This window comes from Oncorhynchus masou, chromosome 27, assembly GCF_036934945.1.
Source record: "Oncorhynchus masou masou isolate Uvic2021 chromosome 27, UVic_Omas_1.1, whole genome shotgun sequence".
Lineage (NCBI taxonomy): Eukaryota > Metazoa > Chordata > Actinopteri > Salmoniformes > Salmonidae > Oncorhynchus > Oncorhynchus masou.
The window spans coordinates 44,307,684-44,321,370 of record NC_088238.1 but is presented as its reverse complement, the minus strand read 5'-3'; the positions used below and the strand labels follow the sequence as shown (position 1 = coordinate 44,321,370).

Here is a 13,687-nt window from a genome sequence, read left to right as displayed (position 1 = left end):
AAAAAGTCGCCCCCTACTTCCGAGGAAGGGCTATGTTTAGCTTGAAGTCTCGCGATAGTTCTGGTGAACGTAACATGGCGGTGTCTTGTGTTTACGAATTCGCAGCATGACTTCGTGACTGCTGCTATCCAAGTCCAGTGTGCTGCTACGTTGTTCTCGTTCGAATACTCAATTTCAGTAAAGAAGAGTTTCGCCTTTGCCGAAGAGGCTGTGAAACCTAATAGAAAAACCGCAAGGCCGACCAAAGAGGTAGCTAGCTAACATTAGTTAGCATCGCTAGTTGTCCATCTGTAACTAATGTTTTGTAGTAGCTAGTTAGCTAATTGCTAAACTAGCCGTCATTTAACCAACCCTCGCATTGAATATCATTCTAACAACACTGATGGCGTAATTTTGTCGATATGATGTAGTGTTGAATGATTGGTGATATGTTTGTTAGCTACCTAGATGGGTTTTATTTTGACGTGTATCCACGATGTAGTGTGTTCGCATTTAATTTCTCCTTGCCAACCCCTCTACCCCTCCAGTGTCCCGTGCCGTGGGTGCTGTGATGATCACAACCAGACTGAGACATCCACAGTGCAGGAAGAGGCACCCTAGCAGCACCTACCATACTAACGTCTGACACAGGCAGACCACCAGGGAGGCAGGATATACAACGCCGGGGGAAAGAAGATTTGAGAGGAAGCACTGAAGGATAGGACGAAATAGTGATCAGAGATGTCTGGTCCTGTAGAGGGGGGTGAAAGTGGGGATGTGGCAGGAGTTGGGCGGGAGGCAGAGGCGGAAAGTGATCCTCCTCAATCAGTTCCACCTCTATCCCAGGGTGAGTGCTTGGTACTGGGGGAGAATAAAGAAGAAGAGGCCCCTCCAGTGGCTAAGCAGCCTAGGCTCAGTGGAGATGGGTTGGAGCTGAGTCTCAGCCTGGACCCCCCTGATACACATGGAGGACCCATAGAACAGGCAGGATTGAGGCAGGAAGACTTGGCTGTACTGACCCATAATGGAGGTGAAGTTGTTACCAGTTGTTGTATTTCAGGAAAAGCTTCCTTCACTGGTGTGCATCTCTAAATATTCTAAGTCAATGCTTATCATATATACATTCCTTGTAAAAAAAAAAACACGTTTTTTTAAAGACAGAAGATGGGGAACATAGCCTCTAGCCTCTTGACTTAATGGAATAATAGTATTTAACTCATAATGTTTATCCATATCTGTTACAGAAGCCAACCAGCCAAGTGTGATGGAAGGAGGAGAAGAAGACGCGGGAGCCGAAGAAGTAGAATGCCATGAGAATGGAGGTCCTTGTGAGGCTCATGGCACGAGAGAGGGAGGAGAGGAGAAGGTGGAAGAGGGGGAGCAGGAGAAGGTGGAAGATGGGGAACAGGAAAGCTCAGCTGAAAGCACCAGCGAAGGACAAAAGTATGTGAAGAATTTTAGGATTATTCTAGGTAAATAATTTAGAAGCTAAAAAATTAAGCACACAGATATTCGAGGTTTGAAGAAACATTTTGGCGGTGATATTTGGGTGTCCAAACATTTAAATTATCCATCCACTGTTTTGTTTGTCCTCATCTATGTATTTCTCATGTACTGCGGCCTACTCTTATCCCCTCTCTCCTATCTGCAGCCTGGGTCTCGATTTCAGCCAGAACCCCCAGATGCTGACTGGTTCCTGGGCTGAGTACTCCAGCCTCCCTGAGAACTACCTCAAGGGCTGCAAATGGTAACTCCCTCTTAAAATATTGTTCCTTGGTTGATTACGTGGCTTTAGGATCCATTTTGCTTTACAGGCTATCTGAAGAAGTAACTGTTAATTCTCCAGGGCCCCAGATGGCTTGTGCATCCTGACCAACAGTGCAGACAACGTGCTGCGTGTCTACAACCTCCCCCCTGAGATCTACAGCTACAACTGGGACCTGCTCACTGAGATGGTGAGGCTCCAGAGATTTAATTCACTAAAAAGCCAACAAAACACAGAGGGATCAACCTGAATTTGTCCAATAGAAACGCTTGTTTTCTGTTGCAAAACTTATTGCGTAATGAATAGACCACAGGGTAACTGACTAAAACGGCTAGGTTCCCGTTGGAGATCAACACAGTATTTATCTCGTGTCTCTCCTTCCCTCCCCTGCAGAGCCCAGTGCTGAAGATGGCAGAGGGGGACACCATCTATGACTACTGCTGGTACCCCAAGATGAGCTCCCTGGACCCTGACTCCTGCTTGTGAGTTCAATCAATCGAACGTTATTTATGAAGCCATTTTTTTTTTTATGTCAACAGTTGTCACAAAGTACTTTAAAGATGGAATCCGCAGTAGGGTTAGCAGTTCCACTGTATCCTGCTTCTGTTTTTGTTTTGTTGCTGACAAAGCAGAGCTGGGGAACGTCACGCACCGCGGTCCCCCCCAAAATCTTTACATAATCAGCTGTTCTATCACGCCGGCAATGGGGTTCTAAGGGGGTGGAAAAAAACAGTTCTTTGTTTGAAATAACATCTTTGTTGTTCTAATATCGATAACGGACGTGGCAGTTTCACTGCTATGGATTCCTGCTTTACAGGGAGACTTCAAAATGGTTCAACTTTGTATTAATCATCTCCAGCACCACCTCAACATAAGTGAAAATGGTGCGTTTCTATGTTTTATTGTTAAACGATAGAGGAAGATAAGTGTTTCCAATGACTTCATCGGTGTGATTTTGATCAATTATGAGTAGGCATTGCCTACTAATTGGTTAATGATGTCATTGGAAACATTTGATCGATCTATCTTTTTTACTACAAAACATAGAAATGTGCCATTTTCACACATGTTGATGTTAGGGTGGTGCTGGAGATTATTCGTATGTTTTTTACATTTCCCTTTAAGCTACAGGGCCTTCAGAAAGTATTCATACCCCTTGACTTATTCCACATTTTGTTGTTACAGCCTGAATTCAAAATGGATGAAATAGATTTATCACCCATTTACACACACTACCCCAACATGTTTTAGAAATCTATTGAAAATGAAATACACAAGTATTCACACCCCTGATTTAATACATGTTGGAATCAACTTTAGCAGCGATTACAGCTGTGAGTCTTTCTGGGTAAATCTCTAAGAGCTTTGCACAACTGGATAGTACAATAATTGCACATTTATTCTGTAAGAACTAGGCCACTCAGGAACTAGGTTACTCAGGAACATTCAATGTCGTCTTGGCAAGCAACTCCACTGTGTATTTGTCCTTGTTTTAAGTTCTTGTCCTGCTGAATGGTGAATTTGTCTCCCTAATGTCTGTTGGAAAGCAGACTGATCCCAGGTTATCCTCTAGGATTTAGTCTGTGCTTAGCTCTATTCTGTTTATTTTTATTTAAAGAAAAAACTCCCCAGTCCTTGCTGATGAAAAGCATGCCCATAACATGATGCAGCTACCACTAGGGCTGTGGTGGTCATGAAATTTTGTCCGCCGGTTATTGTCATGCAAAAGACTGCCGGTCTCACGGTAATTGACCATTAATGAACATAAACGCGTTTATCTCCAGGCCTCCGCACATGCAAGCCGCCGATGCCACTTTTGTAACATCGACATTTTGAAGAAAGTATAATAAATCAATGTAATTTACGCCATCAAAATAAATCCATTATTTATTTTAGCCATGTCATAAGAAACATTATTATATGAAGGAAAAGTATTTGAGAAGAACAGAATATGAGTTGGCCTACTGTGTTATCTGGCAATGCGCCGAACCGTAGGCCTTTTCATTTAGCAGACAAGATATGCATATAAGTCCACTGCCATTTATTTTATATTCTATAATTTTATTGTGAGAAGAATATAATTGTACTTAGGTGAATAAAATAGAAAGGATATTCTTTTCAATTCCAGAACGAGAGTACGCAAGTGAAGTGGCTATGTTCAGTGTAAGAGTGCTAAATTTGAAACGGGTCCTATACACTAGATTTAGAGTTATTTGGCAACTTTAGTTGTGAATGATACAAACCTTAAGTTTTGATTTCTAAGACATCCTATATCGGCTGCATGGTTGAATGAGGCTCCCTTGCTCAGATATCGGTAAGTGGACTGGAGGCAGGGCATGAAAGGGATAACGAATCCAGTTGTTTGTGCCGTCCGTTTTGAGAAAGTAACTGCCGTTTTAAGAAAATACCCCCAAAAAAGTAAGAGCTCAGAATAACAAATAATTAAAGAGCAGCACTAAATAACAATAGCGGGCCTATATACAGGGAGTACCAGTACAGAGTCAATGTGTGGGGACACTGGTGTTGAGGTAATTGAAGTGATATGTACATGTAGGTAGAGTTATTGAAGTGACTATGCATAGATAACTCAGTACTTTGTAGAAGCACGTTTGACAGTGATTACAGCCTCGAGTCTTCTTGGGTATGACACTACAAGCTTGGCACACCTATATTTGGGGATTTTCTCCCATTCTCTGCAGATCCTCTCAAGCTCTGTTCAGGTTGGATGGGGAGCGTCGCTGCACAGCTATTTTCAGGTTTCTCCAGAGTTGTTCAAGTCCGAGCTCTGGCTGGGCCACTCAAGGACATTCAGAGACTTGTCCTGAAGCCATTCCTGTTGGAAGGAGAACCTTAAGAGCTGTGGAGCAGGTTTTCATCAAGTATCTCTCTGTATTTTGTTCTGTTCATCTTTCCCTCCATCCTGACTAGTGTCCATGCCACTGAAAAACTTCCCCATAGCATGATACTGCCATCACCATTCTTCACCATAGGGATGGTGCCAGGTTTCCTCCAGACGTGACGCTTGAGTTCAAAGAGTTCAATCTTGGTTTCATCAGACCAGAGAATCTTGTTTCTCATGGTCAGAGGCCTTTAGGTTCCTTTTGGCAAACTCCAAGTGGGCTGCCCTGTGCCTTTTACTTAGAGTGGCCAGACAGAGGCCACTCCTAACATAAAGCCCTGATTGGTGGAGTGCTACAGAGATGGTTGTCCTTCTGGAAGGTTCTCCCATCTCCACAGAGGACTTCTGGAGCTCTGACAGAGTGACATTTACATTTACATTTAAGTCATTTAGCAGACGCTCTTATCCAGAGCGACTTACAAATTGGTGAATTCACCTTCTGACATCCAGTGGAACAGCCACTTTACAATAGTGCATCTAAGTCATTAAGGGAGGGGGGGGGTGAGAAGGATTACTTATCCTATCCTAGGTATTCCTTGAAGAGGTGGGGTTTCAGGTGTCTCCGGAAGGTGGTGATTGACTCCGCTGTCCTGGCGTCGTGAGGGGAGTTTGTTCCACCATTGGGGGGCCAGAGCAGCGAACAGTTTTGACTGGGCTGAGCGGGAACTGTACTTCCTCAATGGTAGGGAGGCGAGCAGGCCAGAGGTGGATGAACGCAGTGCCCTTGCTTGGGTGTAGGGCCTGATCAGAGCCTGGAGGTACTGCGGTGCCGTTCCCCTCACAGCTCCGTAGGCAAGCACCATGGTCTTGTAGCGGATGCGAGCTTCAACTGGAAGCCAGTGGAGAGAGCGGAGGAGCGGGGTGACGTGAGAGAACTTGGGAAGGTTGAACACCAGACGGGCTGCGGCGTTCTGGATGAGTTGTAGGGGTTTAATGGCACAGGCAGGGAGCCCAGCCAACAGCGAGTTGCAGTAATCCAGACGGGAGATGACAAGTGCCTGGATTAGGACCTGCGCCGCTTCCTGTGTGAGGCAGGGTCGTACTCTGCGGATGTTGTAGAGCATGAACCTACAGGAACGGGCCACCGCCATGATGTTGGTTGAGAACGACAGGGTGTTGTCCAGGATCACGCCAAGGTTCTTAGCGCTCTGGGAGGAGGACACAATGGAGTTGTCAACCGTGATGGCGAGATCATGGAACGGGCAGTCCTTCCCCGGGAGGAAGAGCAGCTCCATCTTGCCGAGGTTCAGCTTGAGGTGGTGATCCGTCATCCACACTGATATGTCTGCCAGACATGCAGAGATGCGATTCGCCACCTGGTCATCAGAAGGGGGAAAGGAGAAGATTAATTGTGACCATCGGGTTCTTGGTTACCTCCCTAACCAAGGCCCTTCTCCCACGATTGCTCAGTTTGGCCGGGCGACCAGCTTTAAGAACAGTCTTGGTGGTTCCAAACTTCTTCCCTTTAAGAATGATGGAGGCCACTGTGGTCTTGGATTTCTAAAGCTGCATACATTTTTTTGGTACCCTTCCCCAGATCTGTGCCTCGACCCAATCCTGTCTCGGAGCTCTACTGACAATTCCTTCATTTCGTATTCTTCTGTACATAAATCCGAGACACTCCATTTAGTATAATGTCTTGGTATGTATATTAAAATTGTTTGCCCATGACCCATTTTTGTAGGATATGTTACGAATTACAATTCTTATTATGCGAATTTGCAAAACGTATGATATGTTAGGAATTCTGGCTAGCTGGCTAATGTTAGCTAGGGGTTAAGAGTGTGCATAAGAGGAGATAACCATGACTCAGCGGTCAATTTTTAATTTAACTAGGTAAGTTAAGAACAAATTCTTATTTACAATGACGGTCTACTCCGGCCAAACCCGGACAATGCTGGGCCAATTGTGCGCCGCTCTATGGGACTCCCAATCACAAATGGTTATGATACAGCCTGGAATCGACCCAGGGTCTGTAGTGACACACCTAACACTGAGATGCTGTGCCTTAGACCGCTGCGACACTCGGGAGCCCGAGTGACTCATGACTGCCAGTGTGGTGGTAATACGGTCACTACAACAGCCACCACCATCCTTCAATATATCAAGAGTGGTACTCCGTGTTGTGTTGGATTTGCCCCAAACATAATGCTTTGTATTCATGACATAAAGTTAATTTCTTTGCCACATTTTTTGGGCGTTTTAATTTAATCCCAGAGAAGTTCCCTTCCTCTCCAGCAACTGAGTTAGGAAAAAGCCTGTATCTTAGTAATGACTGGGTGTATTGATACACCATCCAGAGTGTAATTAATAACTTCACCATGCTCAAAGGGGTATTCAACGTCTACTTTTATTTTCACCCGTCTACCAATACTGTAGGTGCCCCCCTTTGCGAGGCATGTTTGAATAGTGTTTGAATACTTATTGGTTTTGTTTGGGGCTCCCAAAAAGTTACATATTGCAGCTTTAACAGAACTGACTGTTTTTAAAGGGCCTTATCAAATCACTTTAATTATTATGACTCCGTCTGTGCCATGGCAAGCTGAGATCAATGTTGCCCAGCCGCTAACGTGGAGAATGACATTGTTACAGGTTGGTAAGGAGGCCGCTAACGAGGCCTCCTTACCAACAGCGCGCACCGCTTAACCCCCCCTTACACTGCCTCCGATGGTTCCTCTCTGATCAGTGCCCAGCGTGGGTTGTGGTCCACCGCACGAAGCGAGGAAAGCAACATATCCTCTAGACTAGAAGAAGGAGGGGGAATGAGAGAGAGAGCGGGGTCATTGGGTGGAAGGGGGACATTTCACAAGGAGTGCATGATCAAACCATAAACGACACTGAACGGAAAACATTTCTTCACAGCGAGAAGAAATGGAGAGAATGAGAAAAAAGAATGAGGAAAAAGTTGACGAAAGAGAGGGAGGAGTGGAGGTTGAGAGCATGAACGACCCAAGGAGATGATTGTCTGAGGGATGAACCCCTTGAGAGCAGGACTCTGAGAGGAGCCAGGGTAACAGGGACGAGGATGCTAGTCGGAGCTGACCCGCCATGTGAACTCCGTCTGTGTGTTCAGACAGTATGATGTTTTGTCTGGTGTTGTTGAGGGTTACGGAGTGGAGTCAGTCAGGTGGGATGACGTTTTGTTCAGGGAGTCAAATGAACCATCGGAATGTATGTTTAGAAGACATCATTGCGTTATGCTCACAGGTGGACGAGGCGTACTCCTGTTTGGGTGTCTGGGGAATGTACTAAGATCTGATTGGTAGAGATAGTAAAAAAAGGACATAATTTACAAGCATGTGGTGAGGGTCTGTGAGAGGCATTCATGGGATTCTTGGCTGTTTTTGTCATATTTCTCCCTCTTTTTGTGTTTCTCTCTCTCTCCAGCTTTCCCTCCTCTCTCACACTCTACCTACCCCTTTCCCTCCCTCTCTCACGCTCTACCTACCCCTTTCCCTCCCTCTCTCTCACGCTCTACCTACCCCTTTCCCTCCCTCTCTCTCACGCTCTACCTACCCCTTTCCCTCCCTCTCTCTCACGCTCTACCTACCCCTTTCCCTCCCTCTCTCTCACGCTCTACCTACCCCTTTCCCTCCCTCTCTCTCACGCTCTACCTACCACTTTCCCTCCCTCTCTCTCACGCTCTACCTACCCCTTTCCCTCCCTCTCTCTCTCTCACGCTCTGCCTACACCTTTCCCTCCCTCTCTCTCACGCTCTACCTACCCCTTTTCCTCCTCCCTCTTTCCTGCTCTCCCTCCCTCTTTTCCTCCCTCTCTCTGCCTAAAGCCATGTGCTGTACCCTCCTGTAGAATGGTCACTGGTGTTCCTCCTTTGAATTGCTTTCTGGGCCGGCGTCCAGGCTAGCTGTGGTGTACCATTATAATGAGGGGATTCCCAACAGACAGAACAAAGACACAGTGCCATAAGAGCACTGAGCCGCCCAGGCTAATTTCCTCTTGGCTAATTGAGCCTCAGTTCAGACAGTGATATTTAAGCGTTTATGTTGGGCTGTTAGGTTCCCCCCTGCAGTTATGTTAGTTGAAAAGCCATACAGTATGTCTGTCTGTTGATGACTCGTTTTTGTCCATTCTGAAGCAACAAACTGTTAGTGAATAGATAAGAGGGGCTGAATGAAATTCAAGCTGAAATAGGGCCTGGAGAGTGAAGTACTGAAATGTCCTCTCTGATGGATCTGGCACAAAGCACTGTCTGTGTTTTTCAAGTGAGATGAAAAAATGACTCTTCCTTTGTCCTGATGTGACCCACACTTGTTTCCTTTCTACCTCCATCATTTCCCTCAACCTCTTCTCTCTCCACCCCTTTTTTTTTCATCCATCCTTAAATTCCCTCCGTGTCCAATCTCTTCCTCTCCAACCATCCTTCTCCATCCCTTTTCCTTCTCCCCATCCATCCCCCCCCCCCTAGTATAGCCAGCAGCAGTCGTGATAACCCGGTCCATATCTGGGATGCGTTCTACGGGGACCTGCGTGCCAGCTTCAGGCCCTACAACCATCTGGACGAGCTGACCGCAGCCCACTCCCTCTGCTTCTCCCCAGACGGATCACAGCTCTACTGCGGCTTCGACAAGACAGTCAGGGTGTTCTACACAGACAGGCCTGGAAGAGACTGTGAGGAAAGGCCCACTGTAGGTTAGTAGACTAGATCGGGGTTTCCCGAACTCGGCCCTGGGCCGGGGGCACGTTTTTGTCTTTTTGCCCCTAGCACTATATATCGGATTTACAATAACCAACTCATTATCAAGCTTTGATTATTTGAATCAGCTGTGTAGTGCTATTTGCTCAATCATTCTCTACAGTGTAGACAGAGTAATATCCGTTATAATTTGCAATGTCAGCTATAAATGGGGCGGCAGGTAGCCTAGTGGTTAGAGCATTGGGCCAGTAACCGAAAGGTTGCGAGATCGAATCCCCGAGCTGACAAGGTAAAAAATAGTTTGTTCTGTCCCTGAACAATGGACACTGTTCCTAGGCCGTCGTTGTAAATAAGAATTTGTTCTTAACTGACTTGCCTAGTTAAATTAAAAAAATAAATGTTAAGAGTAGGGGTGTTAACCCAGGTGTCCTGGCTAATCATCCGTAATTATCCTCAGCTTCCAACTGGCTCATTCATTCCCCTACTCTCGCCTGTAACTATTCCCCAGGTCATTGCTATGAATGCGAATGTGTTCTCAGTCGACTTACCTGGTAAAATAAAACATGTTTTCCTAGATTTCTAACCCATTAGTTATACCAGCAGCGCAAACCGAAATGGTCCTTAATATGTTGATCTGAACCCATGTGAACGCTGAGTGTGTGTTCCCTCCCCAGTGAAGAAGCAGGGTCAGGGTCAGAGTGGCATCATCTCCTGCATGGCGTTCAGCCCGTGCCAGTCTGTGTACGCCTGTGGCTCGTACTCCCGCACCGCAGGCCTCTACTCCTGCCAGGACGGATCCCAGCTGGCCCTGCTGCCGCCCAGGCACCACGGGGGCATCACACACCTCGCCTTCTCACCCGACGGACACTACCTGTACACTGGGGGTCGCAAGGTGACCGAACGCAAACACAACCTCAAAGGGAGACATGGGGCTTAATAAAAGAGTTGTCCTTTAGAAAACGGACCACTTAGAGAGCGATTTGGGTAGGAGGGGCACAGTGTCACAGTGGAGAACGTGGTGGTTTTCTAAAACACATACTGTATTTACGCACTCATACCCACATTCTCCTTCAGTGTTATTTTTTAACTTGTAAGTCTTGAGGTGTGTGTGTGTGTTTGTTTAACTATTCTTATGGGGTCCCCACAAGAATAGTTAAACACACACAAATTTCACCAACTGGGGACATTTTGTTGGTCCCCATAAGGTCAAATACTATTCCGTAGAGGTTAGGGAAAATAGGATTTTGAGTCCCGACAAGGTTTGCTGTGTGTGTGTGTAGGACCCAGAGATTCTGTGCTGGGACCTGAGGGACCCGGGAAAGATTCTATTCTCTCTGAAAAGGAATGTGGCCACCAACCAGCGGATCTACTTCGACCTGGACCCGTAAGTCCATACCCTGCATCTTGTCTTCCTGCTACTCTCACAGCTAACCGCAGCCCGCCAATGCCCCCTGTACCCATTCCACCATTTCAGAAACGCTTGACTTAGCACCTAATACCCTTGCACCCTTAATTACTCTTCATATTATGCTCTTCACAACTTCATAACATAATTATACCCTTCACAACTGCACTTAATATTATGCCATCTCTCGGTCTGTCTCTGTGTGTGTAGTTGTTAATGCTAACCGTGTGCGTGTAGGTCTGGCCGGTACTTGTTGAGTGGTGACACAGAGGGGGTGGTGTCAGTGTGGGACACCCTCACAGCTCCCCCTGATGGTAACCAGGAGCTACTGCAGCCTCAGCTCCACTTCCAGGCCCATAGGGACTGCACCAACGGCATCAGGTAGGCTTTACCAGGATTTTATTAGCATTGTTTGCCTGCTGAATCTATTTAATATACTAAATATGTAGATTTTTAGAAGTGGTCCCCCACTTGCTGTTTGGGGGCAGCAGCGTATTTGTCATTTCAATATCGCTCTTATTTTCTGTCAATGTCCCGTCTCTCTCGTCCCTCCATTCTCCCCCTAGTGTCCACCCCTTCATGCCGTTGCTGGTGTCGTCCAGCGGGCAGCGCCAGTTCCTCTCCCCGGGGGACAGTAGTGATGGAGACTCTGAGGGCGATGTCGTGATGTTATCACCTACCCCAGAGGTCAGACAGGACAACGCTCTGACTGTGTGGTGGGCCGGACCACTTAGCCCAGCCAACGAGGGGGCGCAGGAGGAACCACCGCCAGTGGTGGTGATTGATTGAGTGTGGAGTAGCCCAGCTCAAACCCCCCTCTGGACTGAACCAAATGTCAAACTGCCAATATGAGAGAATTTAGTAGTACTTATTCTTTTTTTTAAGTGTGGCAATCAATATATTGAGTTGTCCCTTGGATTCAGCGAATTACAGTTTCCCCAGTCTCGAAGCCAAGGTACAAACTATTGTGAATGCTAACATGCTATTACAATTGAAAGGTAATGTGCTACAATGCTAGCAGGGAGCTTACCAATTCCAAATGTAATTGTAAGACCTCTCAGGTTCAGATGACCACCACAGCCAGACCAGGCCCTGTGTGTTGGATGAGCACAGTGTACGTTGTGTTGAATGTACATCAATCTACCTTCCAATCATATGTTGCTCTAGGGGAGTGTTCTGTTTTACCTCGTGTTAGTCTTTTTTTATATTGTTGCAAGTGCCAAGCTGGTGCCATGGCATCGCTATACATGCATCAGTAAATGTATATTTTTGTAAAGCCATGGTGAATATTGTAGTTTCTGAATGTATTAAAATCGTTAAGCAGTTAGCATAATTGCTGAAACCACAGACGAATACCGCAAACGTCTTTTTTTTTATCGTGAACGAGATGACAGACCAACACAAACGTCGGTCTGTACTTTACCATTCCTTTCCCAGCGAGTCAACATGACACCTAGCAAGTGATCTACTGCGCACGGCCGATGTTCGTGCAGCCTTGGTCCTACACGTTGTTGTGGGGGGGGGGGGGTAAATGATTAGCAATATTTGAATAGGAAGAACGGTTGTGTCGTAGCACAAGTGAAATTGTTTGTAGAAGTAACCTACTAAATGCTTCTTCTTTTTTTGCAAGTTCTCCGTTGCTGGTTGCGGTGTCGTCTGTCGGCAAATCCAGGGAAATCACTAGAGGGCAAACTAACTGCTACAGCTGGATTATCGGTTTCACACAGAAACCTCACATGATTTTCCTTTTCCAGTGTCGGGATTATGCTGCAGCTGAATTAATGTGTTGTAAAACACCTGTCTCTATATTTAGTTGTTGTAGAATAAGCTATTCTATCAAGCCCAGGGGATTGTATATGTTTGTTTTCTGAGAAGGATCTGTCATATACCTTTCGAGCACACCCTCAAACAAATGCACACAGACGCACGTTGTAAAACCACGGGTATAAGTAGAGCTAAGTGCCAAGTTGGAGAGCGACACTGTTGTGTTGTGAAAGTTGCTAAGCGACCGTCTTAGAATAAGTGAAGGGCCCCGGGAGGGTGACGTGGGGTACAAGACGGAGAAAGAGCGGGTGATAGAGCGTCCGTGCCGAAAGGGGGAGAACTTGTTAGTGCTGAATCAGTGGTGTGATCTTCACTGAGACGAACAGTGAGCTGTGCTTTATCTAACTAGCCGAGAGTCTTCTTTTAGGAGTCTGAGGGTATTTTTAGGAGTCAAACAGAGAATGGGGAGGGTGTAATCCTCATCTATCCAGCCTAGGCTCGTTAGTAAGAAGGGTGTGTGATCTTCTACATTTACATTCTTCTGTTACCAGTCTAGGGGTGTCTGTTAGGGGTTGAGAGCATATCTGACACGGGGCTTCTACAGAGGATGCTGAACAAAACCAGCCTCTACACATGCTCTCCCACACACATCCTGGGTTAGACTCAACAATGCAACACCCAAGCCACGCTTTGTGTACGCGACTTCTATTAACAATGGAATGTTGAATGCGGTTCTTCTTTTTCCTCCTGCTTTTTCTGTTTCTTCTCTTTTTGTTTCTCCCCACTTCTAGACAGCCTCCATAAAAACTGCAAACAACATGAGACGTGTAGCTATGTCGTAATTCTACCTTCGTTCCAAGACACCTTTTAAACGTTATTGTGTTGTCTTGAGTGTTATTTACTTACAATGGCACAGTGTATTTGGTTCCATTTCTGATGAATGGTTTCTCGCCCCCGCTCTCTGCCTGCCTCCACGCTCTATAGTCGGTCAGAAATGATTTTCCTCCAAGTGGGGGATATCAAGCAAGTAGCTATATAAAATAATGGCATTTTGACATTTTGAAAGACATTTGTAAACAATTATTCAAATGACCGTCCGCTTTTAGAGCAGTAATCCGAGGGAGAAAGCACTCAGAGAACAAACACACACATCAGTTTGACAAGGGGTAATTCAGCATGGAGAAAGAGGATGACATCTCTGGAGGGAGAATTGTAAATGTC

General features: G+C 46.1%; 1 protein-coding gene across 1 annotated transcript; it reads left to right on the top strand.

The window, feature by feature from the left end:
• Positions 1–44: 44 nt before the first annotated feature.
• On the top strand, positions 45–12,055 carry LOC135516253 (telomerase Cajal body protein 1-like). The gene is made up of 11 exons (XM_064940406.1): positions 45–249; positions 528–1,009; positions 1,224–1,422; positions 1,631–1,726; positions 1,826–1,934; positions 2,138–2,226; positions 9,070–9,293; positions 9,972–10,189; positions 10,578–10,681; positions 10,940–11,083; positions 11,269–12,055. Exons 2-11 carry the CDS (start codon positions 721–723, stop codon positions 11,489–11,491), a joined length of 1,695 nt encoding a protein of 564 aa, XP_064796478.1. The 5' UTR covers positions 45–249; positions 528–720; the 3' UTR covers positions 11,492–12,055.
• Positions 12,056–13,687: the final 1,632 nt, after the last annotated feature.

What these genes read in the sequence shown, in the direction of transcription:
- LOC135516253 (XM_064940406.1), top strand. Translation starts at nt 721, where the DNA reads ATGTCTGGTCCTGTAGAGGGGGGTGAAAGTGGGGATGTGGCAGGAGTT. An exon ending in CTGGACCCTGACTCCTGCTT is followed by an intron (nt 2,227 to 9,069) that starts GTGAGTTCAATC and finishes CCCCCCCCCTAG; the next exon opens with TATAGCCAGCAGCAGTCGTG. An exon ending in TGTACACTGGGGGTCGCAAG is followed by an intron (nt 10,190 to 10,577) that starts GTGACCGAACGC and finishes GTGTGTGTGTAG; the next exon opens with GACCCAGAGATTCTGTGCTG.